At 43.3% G+C, this 25079-nt stretch overlaps 1 protein-coding gene across 2 annotated transcripts in view; it reads left to right on the top strand.

Annotated features, from left to right (window-relative positions):
- The window catches only part of PCP4 (Purkinje cell protein 4), a 72290-nt gene extending 47551 nt beyond the window's left edge, over positions 1–24739 (top strand). For both annotated transcript variants that reach the window (XM_063127561.1, XM_063127560.1), the window contains exon 3: positions 24546–24739. In XM_063127561.1, coding sequence (XP_062983631.1) covers positions 24546–24673 — 128 coding nt within the window. In that variant the 3' untranslated portion in view covers positions 24674–24739. The remainder of the gene's footprint in view (positions 1–24545) is intronic.
- Positions 24740–25079: the final 340 nt, after the last annotated feature.

Below are 25079 nucleotides of genomic sequence, written 5' to 3'. Positions count from 1 at the left end.
GCTCTGCCTAGCTAAGAATACACTACCTTGCTGCTTTTGTTCAGTTGAACATTTCCATCAACGATCAACATTTTGCTGCAAGAGCAGAATTAATGACAGATAATAATTCAATACTGCCAAACTCCTTTTCCTAGAGTTTGTTATCCTAAGCAATCTTGTCTGGCGACCAAGAGATGATTTATAACTGACCACATTTGCCAAAAGCAGAACTTCACTTTAAAAGGTTCTAGTCAGTCAAGGCAAGATGGTGTGCTCTTTAAAGTCTTACGAGATCTGGGTTTTTTTCCCCCTTTAAGAAAATGTATTTGCCATGTTGCATTTTCAGATTATTTTACACTGCATTACGATGGTTTATTCCATATGTATGCAATGGTATTGCATACATTGCAGGAAACTGATGCAATGGTATTGAAGGGCACTTTTCAAAGATTTGGGTTTAGTTATTAGCCACTTAGGAAGGAAATGTGAAATTCTACTGAAACCAATGTTTTGTCCAGGACAATTTACACATTAACCCTTAGAGGTTTAAAGTGTATATTTTAAAATTTCATGTGTGAATGTGACAGATACATCTTTGCAGTCATGTATCCTACAGGTACACTGGTCAGGTAGATGGAATTGGCTGTTGAGCGTACACTGAGAGGCACCCAGATTTGTCTTTGCATGATGTGTGAAATGGCCTTCGGTGTACCACTGCCAGTGAAGATAAAGATGAGGTTGAAAAAAATTGGCTTTTTTCAGTTAAGTAACAATTCTTTAAAACAAGACACAGAACATTTTGAAGTGTATGCATATAAAAGTCCATGCTTTGACACTTTAACCAATGGAGGGAATACACATTTGGATGCACACTTTAAAAATATGTACCCAAATGCACACTTTCCCTATTTGAACAACAACAACAACAATCAGGAATAGATATGAGGTTAGCAACTGAGCTAGAGAAAGAAAAGCTTTATCCTCCTGGGGGCCCTAAAGAAGGTAAGCAAAGTCCCCAATGCAATCATGGCTGTTGGTTGTGGCTTGCTCACCCCAAAACTTGCATTGGATGCAGGATCTGCCTTTTGTGAACAGAAGGGCCCCATGCATAGAAGGTGCTTCTCCTTTATTTTCAGGGTCCTCCCCTCCACCCCCTTCGCCACAGTTCACACTGTTCAGCAAGGTCTACTGACACTTTGCATAGCATTTTCAGAGGGATGGAGGGGCAGCCATGGGAAGGAGGGGGCAGGAAGTCTGCTTCTGCCAGCTCAGTTGCTCATGCGTAAATCTGGATCCAACCCATAGCTAATACATGCAGACATACGGAGAATTGTAAGTGGAAATCCCTGGTGGAATTCCCTTCAGTTAGTCTTCTGGTAAACTTCGTTGATTTAAACTTCATACCACAGAGCTTCCTGTGGTGCTTTGGTCTGAATTATGCCATTCATTTTCTAACAAGTTTTCACCATAGATCAGGTTTCCCAGTCCTCCTCTTGCATGATTTCATCCCTCTTTAGTGGTCTTGTTCTTCCTGTTCTGCTTCTCTTCCCCCCCCCCCGCCTTCCTGAGTGTCTTCTCTGCCTCCTAAAAGGTATTATTTCCCTTCTCTTTCTTCACAAAGCCTGCTTTGATTTTGGTCAGGGAATGGGTTTCCTGCTTCCCTTCTCTCATGGAACCCAAATTTCCCAGCTGCTGCTGCTGCTGCCTGTGAATGAGTTCTAATTCAGCAGAGAACAGCTCAGCCTAATAAGGGGATTTTTCAAGAGCACTAATGGCATTTCGATGCCCAGGGGCGTTTCTACATAGGGAAGCAAATCACATCAACTAGAGTGGCGAATTTAATATAGACTGATGAATGCAAACGAATACAGTTTGTGAGTGCTCTCTAGCATTATTAAAGACATTTTCCAAGTTAAGCCACTTTGTGCCTCATGCATTTATATCCTACGAAGCAAACTCTTGTGGGGAGCGGAGTGGATGGGGTGTGCTAGCTGAATCCAGATCAAATCTATGCACACCATTATGCCCAATGCAGTGATCGCAAAGCGTAATCGAGAATTTCAAAGACAATGCATCTATCTGGTGTTCATCTATAATATTGTTATCATTAGCCTTCTATGTCAAGTTTTAGATAACACGTTCATCACTGAGGGCCATGACCCATGATTGACATGAGTGACTCCCACTCTGGCACTCACCCCCTTTCAGAGCTTCCCTCCCCTGAGTAATTGCAGAGAATTTGGAGGGGGTGTGATCTTAGTAGTGAGCAAAAGTGATCAACCTCTTCCCTCCCTTGAGTACCAGTTCTAGAACATTTTCTTTTGTGAGTAGAATGGCCAATTACACATTACCCCTAAAAGAGGAAATACAACACCAAAAAGAGGTCAAAAGAGAGCACTCATTTGCATATAATTTCCATATGCAAATTGATACACCTAGGTGTAAAACACTAAGGAGATGCATGGCACGGAAGTTTCTGTGCTGGAGGTTCCAAGCTATGAGAAGAACTTTGTACCGTGGAGGTTCTGAGCTACGAGAAGAACTTTGTGTTGCTAAGCAATAGGATATATAAACACAGTGGTTACAGCTGGCATTTTAAACATATCATTGCCAAACAGGGGGTGGGGATGTGGCTGGGAGGAGGGAGTCCCATAGACCCTTGGTAGGCCTTGTGGCTTTTCAGCACACACAGAAGCCTCAGGTAAGTCCCATAGGTTGGCAGGCAAGTGGGGGGGCAGTGGCTGGGAGTGAGTGGGGGGAATGGCTGGGAGGGAGAGTAGACAGGCAGCTGGGTGGTTACTCAGCAATAAAGTACTAGCGTGCAGATGGTCTGTGCAAGTCAAGGTAGTTACTATAATTTCAGTAGAAATACAATGTATCTCACTATAGTGGGGAAGACTGTGTAGGAGACCTGCATTCTAGGGGTGTGCACAGACCCCTGCTCCGCCCTGAAAATTTCGGATCAGCCCGCTCTGCCCATACTCCGCTCCTCTTCGCCGAATCGGAGCTCCGCAGTGGAGGGGAGTGGTGCCAGGTAAGGATGGGAGAGTAGGGCGGGGGGGGGTTTACCGGGCCCGTCGCCGCCCGTGCGGACCAAGGGGGAGGGGGGCCTTACCTGCCTCGGTCCGCGGTCCGTCAGCTTCTTCAATTGCAAGTGTGGCCTAGACTTCCTGGATGAACCGCGGGCTGAATTGAAGAAGCCGAGGGACCGCGGATGGAGGCAGGTAAGAGAGAGGAGGGGGGTTTACCGGGCCCTGCCGCTGTCGCTGCATGGGCGACAGCGGCAGCGCCCAGTAAACCCCACTTACCTTTCCAGAGGAGCTCCGGATCGAGGCGAAGGATCCGCCTTCACCTCGATCCTCTTCGCCACGCTCCGCCGGCCCCCCAATCCTCTTCGCCTCCTCCTTAAGGGGAGGCGAAGCACCCCGCTCCGCTTCTAATTCACCGGTCCGATTAGAAGCAGAGCACATCCCTACTGCATTCCCTGCTAAGTTCACTGTCCAGGTCCTAACTGTAAATGTGCAACTTCAGGGCCCCTTCTCTCCTGATGGTTGTCTTTAAACCTGGCTTGGACTGGAAAACCTTTTAAACAGAGGGTTGCCCTCTGACAGCTCTTCAAATAAAGGGCTGTCTTCTGTAAAGTAGGACATATGGCCACCTGATTTATTTGCTAGGCCCAGCAAAAACTGAGCGTGCTCTAATAGAATAGGCTTCAGAATGGCCAGCAACACAGAGGGAGTCTGCAGCGCACGTGCTCATTGGCAAATAAATTGATGTGGGAAGAATTCCCTGAGGTTATGAAGTCTGAAATCCACTGGATTAGAGAAATATGGTCTGCTCTAAGGAATGGGCTCACCAACAGGCTGTCAGTTGAGAGAGCCTGGCACAGCAGTTTTAGTGACAATTTTGGCATGCTCATAAATCCAGGCTGACTTCAAAATGTCTGTCAGAGCTTAAACTCACATGAGGGGAAAACAAAATATTTCAGAAAAGGTTATCAAGCATGAAACCTAAGAATAAGAAACTCTGGAAATGAGCTTGGTTAAGAAGTGGCTTCCAATTTATTTTATCATTAACAAAATGCCCATCATTAGGGATAGTTATTCACATTATGTGTGAATAAATTGTTAAGTGTTTAGGATACCACTTAGTGGACACTCATCAGGGAGTGAACTGTGGCCAACCCCATTGCCTGGTGATTCAATCTGGATAATGCCCATACGACAAGTTCATTCATTACTTTTTTATGGGCATATGCAAATCATCTTTAAACATGTAATATGCGAAGGAGCCCTAAGGATTTACTTACTTTAGGTTTTGCTTTCAGTCCTAATTTTTCCCTCTGTGTCATTTTATTTGCTTTGGCTTCTCTTCGTATTTTCTTGTAACTGAGATGTTAATTTATTGAGTAGGTACCGCTCAACCAAGAGGGAAATCCCCACTCCCCAAACTCAATTAGAGTTTCATATCAAGCTGACGCTAGGCTTAATGCATTTTAATTGCAATTGGCAAGCCCTTTGTTAAATCCGTACCTTCACATTCCTGATAACTCTGTTTTTAAAAGCACTTTGAGAAGGTATCAAGTTCACATTTGTAGGAGACCAAAATCGATGGTGTATTCAGTATGAAATAGAGTGATTTCTAGCACCTTGAGACGGCTGGAACTGCCCAGTTCTGCTTTGCAGGGTTTAGACAGAGAGTGAAAGGAAATCATTTTGCTCTGCCAAAACTCAAAAGTAGGCTATAGAAACTGTAATGGCTTCTATCATTCATTGCACTAAAGATATTTGGAGGAATAAGGGGTTAAAACATTGCCTATTTGCTGGATTGCCATTCAGAGGAGTCTAGTGCAAGCCAAGGGGTTGTAGCAGACCCTTCCTGTAGTAGACCCCAAGTTCTCATAGGAAGGAAGGGAGAGTCCAAAACACCTGATCTTCTCTGTACAAGAAGCCTCTCTTTATTTCCAGAGTAGGCTTGGAATCTAGCAGAAACCAGTAAGTCTTGCACCTACGCTAGAAGTGCTTCTGCCCCCACTGGAAGCCATAATTTCAGCCAGGATTCTGATGATGGTAGAACTCTGCTCTATAACACATACACAATCTCAAGTTTTGGATCCATTCATACAGAATAAGTACTATAGTTTTGAAACTCCATACAATAGGTTATTATTTCCAATTCCACCCAATGGAAGAACTACTCAATGAAAGAATCTGCAATTTGGTGGGTTATGGGACTAAAAGCACCAATGGCAAAGATCAGTAATGTCCGGGTCCGATTCAAAGTGCTGGTATTAACATTTAAAGCCCTAAACGGCTTGGGGCCAGGCTATCTGAAGGAACACCTCCTCCTATATGTACCTGCCCGGACCCTAAAGTCATCCTCAGGGGTCCTTCTCCGTGAACCCCTGCTAAAGGAAGTGAGGCAGGTGGCTACCAGGAGGAGGGCCTTCTCTGCTGTGGCACCCCAGCTGTGGAATGAGCTCCCTAAGGAGATTCGCTTGGCACCTACATTATATGCTTTTAGATGCCAGGTGAAGACCTTTTTATTCTCCCAGCATTTTAACAGTTTATAAATAAATTTTAACTTGGTGTTTTAAATTTGTAATTTTGCATTGCTGCTGTTTTTATCTGGTTGAGCTTTTATATTGTATTTTATATTATGGTTTTATACTGTTGTTTTATACTTTAAATGTTTTTAATTTTTGTGAACTGCCCAAAGAGCTCCGGCTATTGGGCGGTATAGAAATGTAATAAATAAATAAATAAATAAATAAAAACGTTTCCTGTATAGGAAGCATTTCCCTCACTCTAAACAGGCTTAATAATTTGCCCTTACTGGCATCAGCAAATAGAAAACTCTGCTTGGGCGTATAGGGTTGTTACGCCAGATCTACACCTTGGCTAGATCCACACTACTGCTTTATAGAGGTACTGAAGTGCACTGATAACTGTTGGAACACAAGACACATTCTATATACCATAGTGTTATGTCTTGATTGTTCTTTCACATTTGTAATGATTTCACACAAAGTGTCAATCTGTCCCTTGTGTCAAATTATCAAGTTTTCAATGCACTTCAATACTGCTATAAAGCAGTAGTGTAGATCTAGCCCATGTCTATTACTTGATGCTGATTGGCTGGGATCACTCAAAGAAGAATGAAGCAAAGGAAATATGACCATTGAAGCAGCTGCAAAGTGGGCACGGGGGAAGGGAACGTGGCTGTGGACAGTAGCCAACAGTCTTGAAAAATACCGAATGAAGGCTTGCCAGTTGCCCACACTCCAAAACCATGACTTTAGAGCCCTCCCCCACCCCCTAAAAGAACCTAGAGCATGTTTCACTCAGCCCTCAAATACTTTACATTTCAGCTTTTTAAAAAAATGCTGTGTGGAACTTTGGTATGGAGCCTGACCTTGCTCATGAATCTTGGCTGTTTAAAAAGGCTTAGAACATTACATTATCCTATACCGTCAGTGCTCACTCAATAAATTCAGATAAAAAGGCAGGCCAGAGAAATCCCACAGAGCGCTAGTATTGACTTCTAGCTTTGGCCCAGCAGTGCAGCCACTCTCTCTAACTAATGAGCAAGACGCTGAGAAGGACACGGTGCCCTTTTTTAAAATTCATGCTCCTGTCTTTCAAGAAAACCCAATAATTGTCATTAGTGTCCCCTTTGCGCTGCACAAGAAATATTTTTGTGTCCAGGTACATGAGGGCTAGCTGCTGCCACTTGGGGGAAGTATATTCAATTTACTTTTTGGGAATCTTTACTTTAATTATGGAAATGGAAGATGGAAATGGAAAAAAATACAGAAGAGGATAAAAGAAAAATGTATTCACATTCCGTAGACAGTCCACTCATTTCAGTACATCCCCCTTTTACAACCACAAGTTCTAACAGACACACAACAGGAGCAACACTTCAAATGTAACCCTTCAATAGAGTCGCAGTTTTTGTTATTGTTTTTAAATTTAGCACAAACAGCTATTCATAAAACTGGAGGTTTATATAAATCTGGAGGTCTGTTTGTTTTGGAGGGCAGATCTTCCTTACTTGACATATACTAAGACATAGGCTAGATGAAAAAGACTGGGGGAAGTGTCCAACATGGCCCCTGCATCTCTGCTACTTGGGTTGAAGCAGTGGAGCCCACCTCTGGCACAACAGGAAGCTGCTAGTGCTTCCTAGAAAAGTGCTGGTTGCCCGTTGCTCCAACGGTGAGTCCCGCTGGCACCTGGGCATAATGCCCGGAGTCTTTATTTTGGAGTGTGCTAAAGTGGGCATGGAGATGGGGTGGGGGGAATGGAAGATTGGGCAATCTTGGCAATCAGACAGCATATGTGCATGCACATAATATATACTATTATACATCCATATGTATCATTCCAACATACACCATAAGTACCAGTCCCCCAATCCCCAATAGATTGGGAATGGCATTTCGTTACATGTTGTGAAATAGCATAGGATCTGTTGGGATCCATGTTATCTCGGGGAGGGGCATCATTGGGATAGGATTTGAGTGCTAACACCCAGGCCCAAAAGAATGACATCAGCATATGCATGAGGAAGACCCTATCAGGTGTAAATCTCACTCCACCAGGTAAGTTGAAGCTGGTAGCATGCAGCATTTCTGTTCCAGCTGTAAAGTGTGTTTAGTTGCAGTAGCATCTGGAAGTTTCAGCTCCCCTTGAAAATAAGACGGCATGCAACCCCATTCTTTCATCCTACCAAACAGGCACAAGGTGTACTGTGCAGTGGTAGGCATGTAGCTGTACAACGATTTTGCTGATTGCTTTCTGCTAGTCTTTATTAGAGAAGCCCTAGTTGTCTCCTTCAAATTTTGGGTCATTTCAGGCCATTTTGACTTGCCTGACAATTTTCCTTGCAGACATTTCACGGACTTCTACCTTAGCCATGGAGCTGCTGAAAGACTGAGGAATTATTCCAAATCAGCAACAAGATTTCTCGATATGCTTGTGCATTTAGGGAGCAGGCTGCACAAATGTGGCAGACAGGGCACAGAGAGGAAGGAGACAGGAAGTGGACAGAGTGCCTCCCCCAGTGAGAACAGGCAGGTAGCAGTCCGAGCTGGCCAGTGCCACTAGATGGCAAAATCCAACAGGCCTGCCAAATTAAATGCATAAATTAATGAAATCTATCTAACGCTTCTTTTTAAGGATTAAACAATATTCGTCCTATCCATTTGAAAGCAGCAATCACCACATTAAATGCACCAGTGTAGGGCTGGTTCACCTGTTCTGTGTAGTAATTGCAGCTATCAGCTGCATGCTGGAAAAGGAATTGAATCTGCAGATAAGAGCCATCCTAAAGGAAGCATCAGATTGTACCCAGCAGTTCCCCATAGAGGGTTTCCTTAGAACAGCCTTCCCCATCCTGGTGCTCACCAGATGGCTACAACAGCTAGTGGGGGCATGATGGGAGTTGTAGTCCAACACATCACATCTGGAGGCTGGGGGGGGGCAGCCTAAGTCCCTAAAGCAGGCAAAATTTGCATTTAAAAGATACAAAACGTATGCTTTTCCCCATGAGAAAAACATGCCTCGGAGAACTTTCATAAGCTTTACCTTTTGTAATTTTTAAAGGGTTGTATCCTCCCTTTTTAGAAAACCTGCGAACCAGAGGTTCTGGAGTGATGGGGAGCACTTGCTCACCTGAGACCACTTTCATCCCACTCCAGGTGAGTGGTTATTTGCAACTGTGCTTCAGAAGCAATTGTGTCAGAGTCAAGAACAGAAATAACTTCTCAGTAGGGGCGGGGGCAGTTATGAATTGCCAAAAAGGAGAACAAAAGGGGGACAGCAATTTGCATTAAAAAAAAAGTCATATGTTTATTTATTTGTTTGTTTGTTGCATTTCTATACCACCCAATAGCCAAAGCTCTATGTAGAGATGTAAATTTAGAAATGTGTATTTAGACATTTGTATTATTTAAATAGAAAAAAAACAGTCATTTCACCATGACTAGTTGACCTGTATGCCTGTCAGTTCAGTCTGCTGTTCACATGCTAACTGTTGATGGGAAACGGTTCTTCTTCTCCTTTAACCCGACTTGGACAGAACGCTTCATCAAATCAAGGATGCTTTTAAATAGAGAACTGTACTCTGGCAGCCCTTCAAATAGAGAGAGTGGTCCATGTAAACAAGGATACATGGCCACCCTTGTCCTCAACTGAGGTTTGGGCCACTCGCTTCTTCATTGTTTGTACATTACAACATTCATACATAGAGATCGCACATTAGAAATGGCTTCCATAGGATGGCTTACAGCCTTGGCTGTGACGTGTAGCACTAACCATTGCACCATTCTAGCATCTGACAAAGAGTGTAAACTCCCAGGCTGAGGAAGATGTGAAAAACAATCTGTGTCTGAGGCTGGAATGACACTTTCGCCCTGTTCAGATGGCCTGCTAAGCCACAGTGGTTAAGCATTTTGAACTAAACATTATGGCTGGGGCCCATGACACATTCCATATACCATTTTCAAACTTGTTTCAAAGTGTTATATTCCACTTGGTGGAGATCTGGTCATGGTAGCTACATAATCATAGTTCAAACATGCTCAGTAACCATTTGTTGCAGAAAGGTTAGCAGCCTAACCATGGCTTAACATGTTGTCTGAACAGTCACAGTCACCAGCACTACACATTATGGCTGCAGCAGAAGAAACTCTTCACACAGGGGCTGTTCCAGTGCTTCCTGTATGATCTTTGTTAATCTTCAGCTTTTGCAGCGTAGCATGAAAAACAGCATGGGGACGTTCTGTTTCCTTTAATAGGCTTTGGATTTCGTCCATGGTATGAAGCACCTTTTAAAATTCTACCCAATGTTGATTTATGGCAAGCTAAAATGGGTTCTTCTTTTTTTTTTTAGATTAAATAAAACATTTTCTCCACACAGCTCTCTATGTACATTAATCTCTATGGAATGCATTTTAAGCACCCTCCGGTTTAACGCTTCCTCCCCACCTTCTAAGACAAGCCAGGACTTCATGCATACTGCACTTTGTAAATTTAATATCTATGCTAGCTTAATATTTCCCCTTGGCTTCACAAAATATGAGATAGTGAGGGGAAAGTAATGCGTGGCATGGGTATTAAACACAGGCACGACCAAATTAGCTTAAGAGAAAGTTTGAAATGTTTATTTAAATGAGGGCCAGAACTAGAGAGGTGGGTTTGTATGACGACTTCAGTTCTGGCGTTATTCCTGAACAGGAAATATCAACTCATGTAAGGGGCACAGGGGCCATACATGCCAGCCCAGTGCCCCCAACACCCCCACACATGCCAGCCCCACTCTCACAGCTCATAACCTTCCTGCGTCGAGCAGGGAGGGCTGAAAGGGCCTTCTACTCAAGTTCACTTGAATTCACGTAGAACCCGTCACATGACTGAGAAGCCTGAAAAAGCGGGATGCCCGACGGAGCAGGGCTTCATAAGTAAGCGATGCTGCCACTAAGGCTGAACCTTGGGGCTGAAGTCCAGGGCCGAACCCCAAGAATGGCAGGTGATGAGGGCAGAAGCATTGTATTCCTATGATCATGATGGTGCTATGATCTAAGTAAGCTTATTTATTTATTACATTTCTATACCACTATTTTGCCCTTCCACCCAGGCCAGATCTACACCAAGCAGATATAACACTTTGAAAATGGTATATATAAAATGTGTCCTCAGTCCAATCAGTTGTCAAAACTGTCATAAAGCACTAGTGTAAATCCTGCCCCAGTCTCTAGCCTTGTGATTAGCTTCAGCTATTGGGCAGTATAGAAATGTAATAAATAAATATTCCCCTTTCCTCCAAGTCCCTAGCCTCGCCATTTCTCCATCTATTTCTTCCTCCTTCGCAGTCCCTAGCCTTGCTCTTTCTCTCCCACTCATCTCTTTATCTCACTATTCTTCCTTCTCCCAGCCTCTAAACTTGCTTGTTCTTTCTCCCTTCCCAGCCCTTTTCGCCTTCTACACACACACACACACACACACACACACACACACACACGTGACCATATGAAAAGGAGGACAGGGCTCCTGTATCTTTAACAGTAATGTAGAAAAGGGAATTGCAACAGGTGTCAATTGAAGTGGGTGAAATTCCCTCTTCATCACAACAGTTAAAGCTACACTAGCTATAGTAGAGTGGCCAGATACAAAAGAGGGCAGGGTTCTGCAGCTTTAACTGTGTTGATGAAGAGGGAATTTCACCCTCTTCAATTGACACCTGCTGAAATTCCCTTTGCTACATTACAGTTAAAGATACAGGAGCCCTGTCCTCCTTTTCCTATGGTCACCCTAACACACACACACACAATCTTCTTCAGTGGGAGCTTTGATGGCAGAGGAGGAGGTAGGTGTGCCATGTGGGTAACAATCTGTGGGATTGAGGTAGAGAACGCTTTTCTGTTCCTTTTGTGGCTGGGGGTATTTTCTTTTCCTGTGGGGCTGAGCAAAGGTGTGTGTGTAGGGGGGGATGAGCAGAGCAGTCCTATGTAAGTCTACTCAGAAGTAATTCCTATTGAGTTCCATGTAAGCATGCTTAGGATTGCAACCTTAAATGGGTATTTTGTTGTGCTTTTGTGGGGGTCAAATAGGTGGATTGGCTTTGGAGTTCAGACTCTTCCTCTGCTCGTACTCTGTTGGGTGAATTACTTGTCTTTTGACTAACCAGGCCCCAACTGCAACCATGAGATGACTAGTCACATCCTCCATGGGAGCCATTTTGTGGTGGTGCCCACAACGCTTCTTCAAATTCCCAAAGGTATCCACAGGTCAAAAAAAGTTGGGGACACCTGCTTTAGAGAATAAAACTAGCACCTTGGGAGTATATTAAACTTGATGAAAGTGTTGGCGTGAAGTTCTGGTTACCTCACCTCAAAAAAAGGTATGGTAGAGTGGGAAAAGGTGCAAGGAAAAGGGCAACCAAGGCTTGGAGCACCTTCCCTGAAAAGAAAGGCTAAAGTGCCCTCTAGTTGTTTAGGATAAGGAGTTGGATGCCACCATCCTCCACTGATAGTTCATTTAATGGACCCTCTAGATTCATTCTCAGACAATCTGAGCCGGACCCTTACCCAGAAGGATGCTCCCTACCACCCCCTTTCATAAACATAACTTCTTTGGAGTTCAGAACATAACAATTTCCAAGAGAATTAAAGAACTCAGTGATTGGCATTGTTAATCTACTGAGTGCCTTTCTTTCTCAATAGGACTTAAATTAATTTAATTAAAAAGGGTGATATTTAAAGATTCACATCAAAAGAGCATTATTATTACTTCAAATTAGACTGAAGTAGTTGGCAAGATTCCAAGGTTTTGCTCAGATTAGGAGCCAATCACACCTGAACACTTCCAACACGCATTGGCGCTCTGCTCAAGAGGACTGTGCTGAATTTTCAGCAAGAATCATTTGCTAGGTGTAAATGGATTTGGGGGAGGCAAAAAGTATCATAACTTGTCTTGCTTACTTTTTTCATGCATGGTTCACTGCTTGTTCACAGTGAGCCTTCTCAGATGACACTTCAGGCACCGTGGTTAGCGAAACTGTGGTTCTCTGAGGTTAGCACTGACCACAAGCCATGCTGTTGCACACTTGAAGCAACAGTTAGAGCCACTAATGCTGCTGCAGATGGTCCGACTGTGGTTAGTGAGTGAGCAGGGTTTAGCAAAACACATCGCACGAGACACCTTAAACCCCGCTGTTTAACCGAAAGCCTTAAGAAGCAGGGTTTAAGGTGTCTTCTGAACAGGCCCAGTGGCTTCTTTACCTGATCTTCAGCTTTAACACACCTTTAAAAAAAAGCTTTTTTTTAAGTCAGTCTCAACCAGTCATAGATCACATAGACCATGTGATGATGCCTTTTCATTGTGCAGCCAGTCAGATTTATGTTGTTAGAGTTCAGCATAATATACCCTTTGCCAGATTAGCTAACATGACTGCTAACTACATGGGGAAGGCACCAACCTTTTACGAACAGTACTTTAGACAAGTAATTTCTCAGCTATTGAGTACTCTAGGCGTATGCTATAGCACAATATTGTGGTATCACCACCATTATGTAGCAAGGGAGCTCACTGGAGTCCACACGACATTTGCCATCTACCTTGCCAAGGCCAGCCCAAGATACTTTGCTGCTGGAGGCAGAGCAGCAAATGACCCTGCCACTCCCCACAAGTCAAGATACATAGTACCCAAGACAGGCAAAATTATTTTGGCATTGGAGACAGAAAATCCCACAAGCACTTATCATTTCCATGGCAGTAAGCATAACAGCACTAATAAATTAAATAAACATCAATTTGGTGGCTTTTCATAATACTTGGAATCAGCTGCCTGAGAAAGCTACTTCACTCGGCCTGTATCTTGGCAAAATAAAGCATCATTAATGGAGCACTAAGAATACAGTACTGTTGTTGTTTTTTCTTGTTTTTGTTGGTTTTGCTCCCTATATTGTTGTGTCCAATCTAACCAAGCATTATTCCAATGCCAAATCTATTCCGTTCAAAAGGCTTTCACAGGATCAGTCCTTGGTAAAGTGCCTCCTTAAGATGTGAAGGAAGGCTGCCATCTCTGTGCCATTCTCTACTGGTAATTTTATATGTAATACGTAATTACACATTTAATTACCACTGTTAAAAGAACTTGTGGATGGGAAAATTACATCACTGTGCTTGGTGCCATCCATAGGGTATCACAGTCAAATAAGATATAAAGTTGTGCAAGCCAGAATGTAATTAGCAGCTAAATGAATTACCTTGGTGCACAATGGTCCCTTGAAACCATCATCCCCATCATCAACTGTCTTACTGAAAATGGTAGCACAAATACAGAAGTAGTCCAGATAACAGGCACCGGATCAAGGCACAGGCCATCAGTCCAATATGCAGAGTCAGGCAAAGCCAGAGTAGGCAAACAGGCAAAGGGTCAAACACAGTGAGGCAGTCCAATACATACATAATCTGGTAGCAGAGTCAAGGAGAGGTCCAAGATCATAGCACAGAAGTTCAGGAACTAGTCAGCATCCAACAGCAAGAGAAGCTGGTGAGACATTATTTCCAGCAACCAGCAAGCTCTCACTGCTGGCTTTTATTCACAAAGGCTGCTGAGCCCCACCCAGGCTCAGCTGCTGCCCATCAGAGCTGTCTGACCAGAACCCTACTCAGGAGGAGTTGCTTTCTCCTGAGGAGACCATTTTTTGCAACCGAGCACTCCTCCTTACAGGAGGCCTACTGGCTTGTTGCTTGAGGCAATGATGCTCCTGGGGGTCAGAGAGTTCTTCAGCCTCTGTTCCAGAGTCAGAGTCCCCTCCCACTGTCAGGGAAGGACCTGGAGCCATCTCCCCCGAAGGCCCAGGCTCTTCCTGATCTGATGCGGTGTCTCCCTAGATTCTGGGGGCTCTGTTTCCTCCTCTGAGAATTCCTCTAGCAGGGGCATGACAAAATATGACTTTCGGTTCCCTGCAGTCTACGGCTGCAACACCATTGCTTGAAGATTGATGTATTTGCTTTTCATTCCTCAAATGCAGGGCATCTCTCTCATTGAAACATCAGTCTGTCTTGTTTCCTCACGTAGCTGCCAAGGTGTTTTCAGCCAAATGCATGCCCTTTTTATATGAACGGGGATACATTTGAATTGGCCAGTTGTTAGCATTTGTTTCTCCTCATCACAACTCCAAATGATGCTCTTTTGCAGGGCGGGTGAGATCCAGGCCTGTAATTGTGTTTTATTATATTGTTGTGTTTTATTATATTATTATATTGTATTTTGTATTTGTGTTTTTAAATTGTTGGTTGTTTTTATGTTCTTCATGGTTTTAATTTTTGTGAACCACCCAGAGAGCTTCGGCTATTGGGCGGTATAAAAATATAATAAATAAAATTAAAAATAAATAATTTTGACCATATTACAATTTCTGAAGTCACTGCAGACCAGCAATAAATTGCTGGTTAAACAGCTCTACATTAGCATTTTAAACGCTAAATATTTGTCATTATATCAATTGTTCAGTGGGTCGGGTGGAGGGACCATTATGTCTCTGGTGGGCTGGGGAACACTTTAAAATCTCATATTGAACATTGATTTTATGACAGTTTTTCTTTCTCACATTTATGCTGATATACTCAATTTACACACAAACACACACACAATCCTCCTGCTCTCTCTCATTCTTACAACTGGGAAGAAAAGATTAACCAGACCTTTCAAATAGGGCTGTGCTCCACTTCTCTTTGGTTATTAGAAGCGATAGCAGAGCAGCCTGATTCGCCTCCGTTACAGGCAGAGGAGAAGCGGATCAGGTGGCTAGTGAAACACGGCAAAGAGACGTGACCTAAAGCGAATAATTTGCTTTTACGCGGAGCGCTCCGCCCGCCATTTTGGATATTTTCCACATAGGATTGCATTGCGGAAAAGATTAGCATATAACTTTTTAGTTTTTCAAGCTACATCCTTGAAACTGAATGTGCTTAGAGAGTCGTGGGTGGGGGTCATTTGTGTCTATTTTCAGCAGTTTTCGTGCTGCGGTTTGCTTGCTTTTTTAAAAAAAATAGGGTAAAAAAAGCGGGAGGGGGTACCTTTTTTTAGAGTGATGAGAGGCAGATTCAACCCCCAACTGTGATCACCTGATGAAGCATCCTCCAATCCCAAAGCTGGAGGGGGGGGAATAAGCAAAATGGGGTACTTAGTAACTTGGGATACTGGGAAACTCTTCTTTCTTAGTCTCTGAACAGACTTTTCCCAGTGTTTTTTGAAACAGTAGCCCCACCAAACGCACAAACACAGCCTTAAATCATACTAAGCAAATAAATAACAGATAGGAAACACAGCACTGCTACCCACCCTAACCTTGGTGAACAACTGAATAGATGTGGTGCAAGGGGATGATGTCCATGGGGCATGTGGACGTGCCCAGTGCACACTCCTGCTCTTGGAGGGTCATCAGAACCCTCCAAAGGTTAGCCAGTGAAGCTACTATGCCTATCATGAGTTGAAGTGTGTGGTAGCTTCTGAAAGACTGGTACCTAGACAGGACCAGTGAAACCCCCTCCCCCTGGGCACGTCCACTTGCCTCTTACTGGTAAAAGACAGACATAGCCTTTTTTTAAAAAAAAAATATTCTTCTTGTTGTGATTCAGCAACACTGCTGCTTTTAATTCCACCCCTCCTGTGTTTGTTTGTTTATTTATTTATTACATTATACACCCCATAGCCCAAGCTCTCCTGGCTTTCCCTCTTCAGTGAAGTCAGACAGGCTTTCATTGTGGTTCAACTCCTTGTTGTTGTTGTTGTTGTTTTGTTGTTGTTATTATTATTACTATTAATATTAGTACTGCTATTAATAACTTTATTATTGTTGTTGTTTACTAATGGCTGTGTTATCACAGTGCAGTGAATCAACTCTGAAACAAGGATCACAAAGCTTTACTCTTATCCTCCTAGTCCCCTAGTTATGGGATGCAAAAGAAAAGGCATCTCTCTGTGCTGTTCCTGCTTCACAGGGACGATTTGCATTACTGGCTTTGAAAGAATCCTTGGCTCACTTCCTTCTGCCCCCAGAAATATCTGCTGCATGCCTGCCTTCCCGCCTCCGCCTGGGTGCTCTTGTTTTGGGGTATCTGCTGGGACTTACTTCCCCATAGATCTTTGGCATAGTCGTACATCTCTGCCTGCCTCTCTGCCCTCCTGGTGCCTGGGAGATGTACTAGATGATGGGCTTTGTGGTTCAACCCCACAAGCCTCTGGCATGCTTGTTCCCAGTACTAAAGGGGCATGCTGCCTGTCCTCCCCTGTGCCCACCTCGCAGGGATGATTTGTGCGTGTCTTGCTTTGACTCACGGTATCCTTCCATGTGATAAAAGGCAGCTGCGTTGCATGTTCACCCTGTTTAAGCTTTCCTGGTGTGTGTGCAGTTTTGGAAGTGTTTCACCTGAGATGAAGATCCTTATTTAGAAAAAATTTTGATTCCCCCAAATCATCTGAGCTATTGATTGCTAAGGGCAAACGCTTTGCAATGGATCCCTATGGGCAGGTATGGTTTCCTTATGGGCATACTGTCCTTTGTGGGGAATTTTTCATATATTCCCCCCAAATCACTGGAGGCTTGGATTTCCTTCCCACTGGGTGTGAATGTGGATACATGGATAAGCTCTCATGGTGCCGATTTTGTGGTTTCTAATGTGACGGAGTTCTAGAAAGGGGTGTGAATGGGGGTTAGAGGGTGATGCAAAAATTGCCAAAAATCAGGGCATGCTTGGATTTGCTTGAAACTTGCCATGAATGTGGATCTAGGTGGCATCTGTGAGGGTTCCCACTTCCAAGTTTGTATCTGTACAGATGTTGGATTAAATCCCATTTCTGAAAATGGGGTGGGGGATTTTCAAATATTCCCCAAAAATCAGTGGAGGCTCAGATTAACTTCCAACTGGGCAGGAATGTGGATACATGGATAAGCTCTCATGGTGCTGATTTTGAGGTTTCTAACGTTAACAGAAAAAAAGTCATAGGCATGTGAATTTCAATGCAAGTCTATGGGGGGGAAACACGGAGCTCCAATTCGGATCCGGAGCTCCGCAGCAGAGTGGAGCGGACCATAAGCGGATTGCTGTGAAGAGGAGTGGACCCAATCTGGAAGTTGCAGATCTGGATGAGAAGCAGATCGGGGGATCCATGCACAGCCCTACTTTCAAAGGCTTGAGCTGAAATAACATAGAAAATCTCATAATAGGGCAACCATCATATTGTACATCAAAACTTAAGTCAGTGCATTGTGATAAGAACAGAATACAGCACTGCCTAAGTAAGGTCAAACACAAGGGAATTTGGACTGACTAACACCAGCCATCTCCTTCTGATCATAGGGTAATCTGCAGTTTCGGAGGAGAAAGTTCATTAATTTCCTTTTTCTTAGTTATATTAAAACAACCTTACATGGCGCTAATAGGTAAGAGCTATGCATTTATTCTGGCCACCAACTCCCTTCACCTTGAGACCTTGTCTGGGTCACATTAAGTAGAATCCATCTAGTACATTTCTTGAGAACTCCTTGTGCAAGTCCTAATCAGCAGATCAAGTTCTGTGTTGTGTGTGTGTTGTTGTTGCTACTGCTGCTGTTTTTGTCATTTTGGGCTTTAGTCTTTTCCGTGCGTTAGGTAAGTTGGATGCTACGTCACTAGGATACCCACTTTTGAAACATAGAACCCACAGAACGAATTGAATGCTAAATCCATTCATACATTCTCAACTGGAAGTATTTCCTTGGGAGATGATCCAGTGGTGCCTAAATGTCTGCATGATTAATATCATGAAAGAAAGAACTTGTTCACTTTAGTGGTATAGAGAGTACATTTCTTTTCATATTACATTTCCAAAAGGCTCATGTGAATACTATATGAGTATTCCTGTAATAGGAGAGGAGAATCACTCTGTACTTGAAAAATACCCATTTTAAAAAGGTTATAGGTTCAAATTCAGCCACAGTTAAGCACTGTATTGTCCCTTTGACTTTAATGGGAGAGTTATGCACATGCTGAAATCTCTCCCACTGAAATAAACTGGACTTGAGAAGAGTGTTTGACTTCAGCTTCATCGTGCTCCAAATTCTTACATTGATTCACCTGTTGGATTCAGTATCACATAGATTTATATGTGAGGGAGAGGAGTTCCACATGCTTACAACACAACTGTATAGTAAGCCATTTATAGCCCTATTCAGGTATGTGCCTGCTCATGTGTAAGGGGATGTGAGTGCACATGTAAGCCCTGCCCGAGCCACCCCATGCACTCAGCTGCCTTGTAGACCTTTGCACATTGCACACAAAGGTCTGAAGAGGGCTTTGTAAATGTGTTCAGCTGAAAGCTCTTACAGAGTTTCTGTGATCAGAACCCCTGATAAGGTAGGATTCATGATCATGGAAGCTCGCCACATAGGGAAGCCGGGGGCAGGCCTCACATATGCACCCATGTCCCTGTCCTCAGTTTAGTCCTACACATGAGCAGGTGCACACCGGAATAAGGCTTATGAAAGAATAGCATTGGAACAGAAATTTGGTAAAGAATGTGAGAAATTGCAGAGGTGATGTGACTGAAGCACCAGGGAGCTTCAGCTATTGGGCAGTATAAAAATGTAATAAATAAATAAATAAATAAGCATAGGACCAAGATAGAAGTGGCAGTATGTGATGTACTTCATATGATGATTTTCATATAACAGGTTGGATCTGGGATCTGCCTTTTACAAGAGAAAGGGACTTTTCATGAGAGGAAGAGCTTTGCTCATGAAAGATCCCTCTGCCTGTTCTTTTGGGGTGGGGTGTGGGGTGGGATTTTCCCTTTCCTCCCCACCCCATTCAGCAAATTTCCTGGCTCTTTGTGTAGCATTTCCAGGGGGCTGGATGAACTTCCACACAAAAGAGGGGTAGAGGAGTCTACTTCTGTCAGCGCAGTTGTTCCGGAGTAAATTCAATCCAACCAAATAATTTTGGTCTCCAAGACAGTTCACCACGAAGCTTCACCTTTTAATTACAGTTATCCATGCTCAATCTCAGCAACCTGGGTGGGCCAGTATATGAGACACAAAATGGCAAATAACCTTTATTTCATCTAATGCTTGAACTGTTGTTTCCATATTGTATCGTTCCTGTTTTCAGACCCAGGTTGGCAAGTTCATTTCATCCTTCAGTTACAGTAAGATGAAATCTAAGAATGACAAATGATCTAATAGCATCATTTTATCCCTTCAATTTCTGTTGCTCAAAAACAAAGCTTTGGCAAGCTGGCTCTCATACAAACTCACACACAGGATCACTTGATATTCATGACTCTACAGGAATGGCAAATACTTTTCATTTAAAAGCACTGCCATCATTCACTTCCGTTCCGACTTGAAAAGTAAATCAAGAAATTAGCTGAAGGCTTGGCCATGAGTAATTACACTTGCACTGCATAGCTCAGGAGTTTGCTCACCATCCATCCATCCTGCTTTTATTGATTGTGCCATGCAGAAACACATTTCAAAGTCAACGTATTTGCTCTGCAACTGGACTAAATAGTTCATTAATGTCCACAGTTATATCATTTGGAATGAGGTGCTTGGCTGCTGAAATAGGGAGACCTAGTAAAATAGACTTAATTTAGCAATGATCAACAGTTTCGTTTGCTTCAGCATCTCTAACTATGTCTATATTGCAGAATTGTTTCCTAATGAATATATATTTTAAGTCCATCCTTCCCAAACATAACCACGGATGCATCTCATCCTGCACGATGAAACTTGGTGGATCTCTCCTACATCCATTTCTGTGGCAGGACATGGTTTTGCAGTGTCAGGTTGCTTACTTTTCCTTAGAGGATGGCTTTTCTGTGTCCAATTTGAGAAACAACTGTAGCAGAAAATATCTCGATGGCTCTGGATTTGGGATGGAGAAAGGAAGTTAGATTATACTTTGACTTGCAGCACAGTTTGAACAGAGATAGTGGCAGGACACTAAAGCCAGATGATAATAATAATGACAGCTAATGATCATGTCCAACGGTAATGAATGATAGCTCCACAATACTGCCGCTATGCAGAAATGGGAAGCTGGAAAATATCCTTCGGTGAACTTCCTTAACAGAGCAACCCTATAGTTAGCTGTGGAAACTTTTGACCTTGACATCTCCAAGCCATCCAAAGCCCTGCCAGATCCATGCCAACAGGGCAAAAGTGAGGGTGGAACAGCATTCCCTCTGATTTCTCCCCTCCCTGACTGTTGTTGTTGCTGTCGTTGCCCTCTCACTGAATTCTGCTATACCAGCTTCCAAGCCGGTGTAGACCATGAGCTGTTATTTTGGGGAGTGGCAGGGAGTTCTGAGGGGAGCTGTGAAGGCCAAGAAAGCTGTGGATGCCTGTATGCCTACAGCCTCTCCCAGCATGCCCCAGAACAACTCATTTCCCTCCTCCAATGTCAGAACTCTGACATCAGAAAGGGTAAGGCCCTGAAGGTTTCCATGGTAGCTGGGAGGAGGCATCGAGGGTTGGATCTCTCCCTCCAAGGGTAGACCTCTCCCCTTGCCCTTGGAGAGGGAAATCCAAGAAATCCAATGACCCTAGGATCCCACTCTTGACTTCAGTGCCCCACAAGTAGGAAAGGACAGCAAAACTTTCCCCTCATTTTTCAGTCCCCCAGTATTCCAATGAAGTAATAGCAAATAATCATAGCCTCTTAAATTCTATTATTATTATTATTATTATTATTATTATTATTATTATTAATTGATTTATTTATATAGCACCATCAATGTACATGGTGCTGTACAGAGTAAAACAATAAAATAGCAACACCCTGCCCCATAGGCTTACATTCTAATAAAATCATAATAAAACAATAAGAAGGGGAAGAGAATGCACCAAACAGGCACAGGGTAGAGTTGCCTCGCCCAGTCTCCTGGCCCCAGAATGTTTCAATTGGGAACCCCCTGAGTATCTGGCATATACTTCTTAGTTCTAGGTCTGGAGGGGGGAAAAGACCTACTGAGACTTGGGCCTTTTCTTCACCTAAGGGCTATCCCAGGAAAATGGAGTTATCATTCCTGCCTGCTCCCAGGATCCCCTGTGTGGCATTTGGATGCACAAGAATGATCCTGCGACAATCCTGAGATATAGGGCTGGTGTAGACATGCCCTAAGAGTTCATTGGCTCCCTAACTCACTCCCCCAGCAAAAAGAAGTGTATTCAAATGTTTGTTTTGTCTGTCTTTGTGGTGTGTGTGTGTGTGTGTGTGTGTGTGTGTGTGTATGTGTTTGAAATAGAGTATTATGTTTTTTACTTTAAATATTTTATTTTACCACAAATATAGAAAATATAAGGAGAAAAAGCAGTACAAAGAAAAACACATGTTAAAGACATAGCAATCATTTTATAAAAAGCATTTACAGAAACATATTTTGTAAATTCAATTTAGTATATAAAATTATAATGTCAAAGAAAAATGATTATTTTCATTGGTTCATACCCACTTGCACCTAATTTTATGTGTATGGTATTTTACATTGTCTATATTGGATTGGCACTGTTGGTATTGTACATGAGAAGGAGAACGCAATGCTTGCCAACGGTCGTCTTGTCAGCCCCAGAACTGATTAAATGTGTCTCCTTGAGATGTCTACTGCAGACAGGCTTGGAGAAAAATGAGTTTTACTGCTGTGTGTTTGTGGTGGTCAGTGGGCATTTTTCACAATAATAGCAACATTAAATTTAAGTTATGGTTTCAGTTACCTGTTGTGAGTTTTGCTTGACTATTGTGGAAGTTATCCCAAGGAATGCCTTGGGAGTCTGTTTATTTCTGAAGCATGGGACCCCTCACCTATATCCCATGAGTCTGTAGTCTGCCTACCACTATTCTGGGGGCTGCTCAAACTCTGGACCAAGAACCTGATTCTCTTCTCTTCCTACCCATAGCCAATCATGGGAAAGGTGCAGCTCAGGTGGCAGATGAGACAGTCCAGGTCAGGTTGATACAGACAAAGAACTCATGGTAATGTGATATGTCACTGGTGATGAAGACCAGAAGCATTCTACAAGGAGAAAAAGCTAGAGATACTTATCTTTTGTTTAGTACAATGGATGAATAAGGAATTTTTTTTCTTCATATTTTACCAAATTGCAGCGCAATCTTACAGATGAGTACGCAGAAGTAAGTCCCAGTGAGTTCATTGGGCTTATTTCCAGGTAAGCCAGGGAGTTGCCTTCATGATGCTGATTTGCCGCCGCTTTGTGAGAAAACAACGCAGTTTTGCTGTTGTGAGGTGGGGCAGGAAATCCCCATGGCAAAGGGGAGCGTGGGGTTTTCTGGTGGCCATCTGGGTACTTGAGCTCAACCCCTGCCTTCTGCCCAGCTTCCAGCGACCAATCAGAGGTCTCCAACCACTCCAGAATGCCCCCAGCTCGATGCTGAAGTGAGGTCACATCTCACTTCAAAGGGAAAAGTCAGGGCAAGTCCCCGACTTTTAAAATGCAGTTTCACAGGAAAGCCTCGCGGTGGCTGCGAGTTGGCGGCTATGTTGTATATAACCGATGCGGCGCCACCGGAATGCCATCATGGGGAAAATGAGATATATAGACAGACCCTTCGTATAGAATTGCTTTGTTATTGTGCATTCTTGCCTGGCTCCATGATCTGGATGGCATGTATGACAGGGCCTCTTTTACATTTCAGTTGCAAACATTGATGGTCTCCTATTTATTTAGTTAGAAATGTATCATCCCAAGAGCTTGTCACATAAGGAAGCACACCATTAAAAAGTAGATTAAAATAAACACTAGATAAAGCAGTTGGATGGCATCAAGACCTCATCATTTTCTATCCCTAGCCCATGGAGCCCACCAGGAGCGACATCCTATCTTTGGCAAAGTTGCCATGACTGCCAACATTGCCACTGAATGTGCTACCATGGTGAGGCCTGATTCTGCCCGCAGGCAAGGTGTGGGGGAACACGTGCTTTGATTTCTTGCAGAATTACTACTGAAACTGCTGCTGCCTCCATGACAACAAATGCAGCAGCAGGGCCTGTGGCGGGGCCAAAGGGCGCAAAGACATCCGTGGGGGACACATGTGGCCCATGAGCTGTGCCTTGTCTACTCCTAGGGAGTGCTTTGGATGAAGGATTGTACAGTGGTGTAAATGGTGAAAATTCCCTATTGCTAGCATGGAATTGCATCAAACTTTCCTAAGTGTGTGTGTGTGGAGGAGAGAGAGAGAGAGAGAGAGAGAGAGAGAGAGAGAGAGAGAGAGAGAGAGAGAGAGAGAGAGAGAGAGAATGTATTACGCTGAAGCTGAAAATATATCTAGGAGGTGCACTGTGTTATTGTGTTAGTGCAAATGACATTGCACAAGCAGAAACTAGGTTCTGAACTCTGCGTAAGAGGAGAATCCAGCTAAACTTAATTTGAATGAGCATGGTGCTGAAGCAGCTGTGTATCGCACGTGCACATACTGTTGTACAACCGATTGCACATAATTCTTGCACAGCCCATTGTCCACCTGGTTGTGTAACTGTTTGTACAAAGGATTGCGCAAGCATTATGGGCAACCACTTGTGCAACAGAAAGATTTGCCAGTACTGCTATTTGAGTGTGTGGAATGAAATAATTGGATTGGGCCCTTCTTCTGGAAAGATCTTGTCAATCAATACCACTTTTGATGCCTGCCCTGGACTTTTCTCATTTCTGTGTGTGTGTGTGCGTGTGTGTTTGCTTTTTGTGTCCCAGCACTTTGAGCAGAGCCTGGTGGCTGGAGCAGCCATCATTCCTATTTCCCATAATGCCTCTGACCAAGCATTGTCCTGGGGGCATTGTAGGATATTAAAAGGTTGGCTAGGTGCAGCTGCCCAGAGCTTCTTGCAGTATTACCACCACAGCTAGATTAGCCCTCTGCTGCCCCCTGACAGAAGAGGGTGGCAACTAGAGGCCCCTTCGTCCAGAACCCCCTCAAATTTAGAGTCATCCCTGAATGGGTTACTTTGTTCTTAAATATGTATTAATTTGGGTTTTGTTTGTTTTTGTCTTCTTGGTACAGATGAACAAAAGAAAGTTCAAGAGGATTTTGATATAGACATGGATGCGCCAGAGACAGAGAAAGCTGCAGTGGCGATACAGTCTCAGTTCAGGAAATTCCAGAAGAAAAAGGCCGGGTCCCAGTCTTAGTCTCTACCTCATGATTTCTACCATCGCCACTTCCTGGTATATCAGGAAATGAAGAAAATAAATAAATAAATAAATAAATAAATAAATAAATAAAAATCTAGATGCATGTACAGAAATTACCACTATTTAAAAAAAATCTATTGGCAGATAATAAACAATTATGCTGGTTGTGTGGTTTAATCTCTACGTTGATCTCCAGTTTCCTTTCTTCTGTAACTCACCATTTTACTTGATGTTAAAATAAAATGTTAGAAGAAGTTCAACTGTCAGCCTTGATCTGTCTTGTTATTTTAATCCGGCAAGCCCAGTGCTACAAATTAAAACAGCCCAGATGCCTCTTTTCCTCTTCACTTAAAGCTTGGAGACATAAATGCACCACCTTATGCCATCAACTTATTTTTGCTGA

Source organism: Elgaria multicarinata, chromosome 5 (genome assembly GCF_023053635.1).
Source record: "Elgaria multicarinata webbii isolate HBS135686 ecotype San Diego chromosome 5, rElgMul1.1.pri, whole genome shotgun sequence".
Lineage (NCBI taxonomy): Eukaryota > Metazoa > Chordata > Lepidosauria > Squamata > Anguidae > Elgaria > Elgaria multicarinata.
Note: the sequence above shows the minus strand (reverse complement) of the source record. Positions and strands in the feature narration are given on the sequence as shown.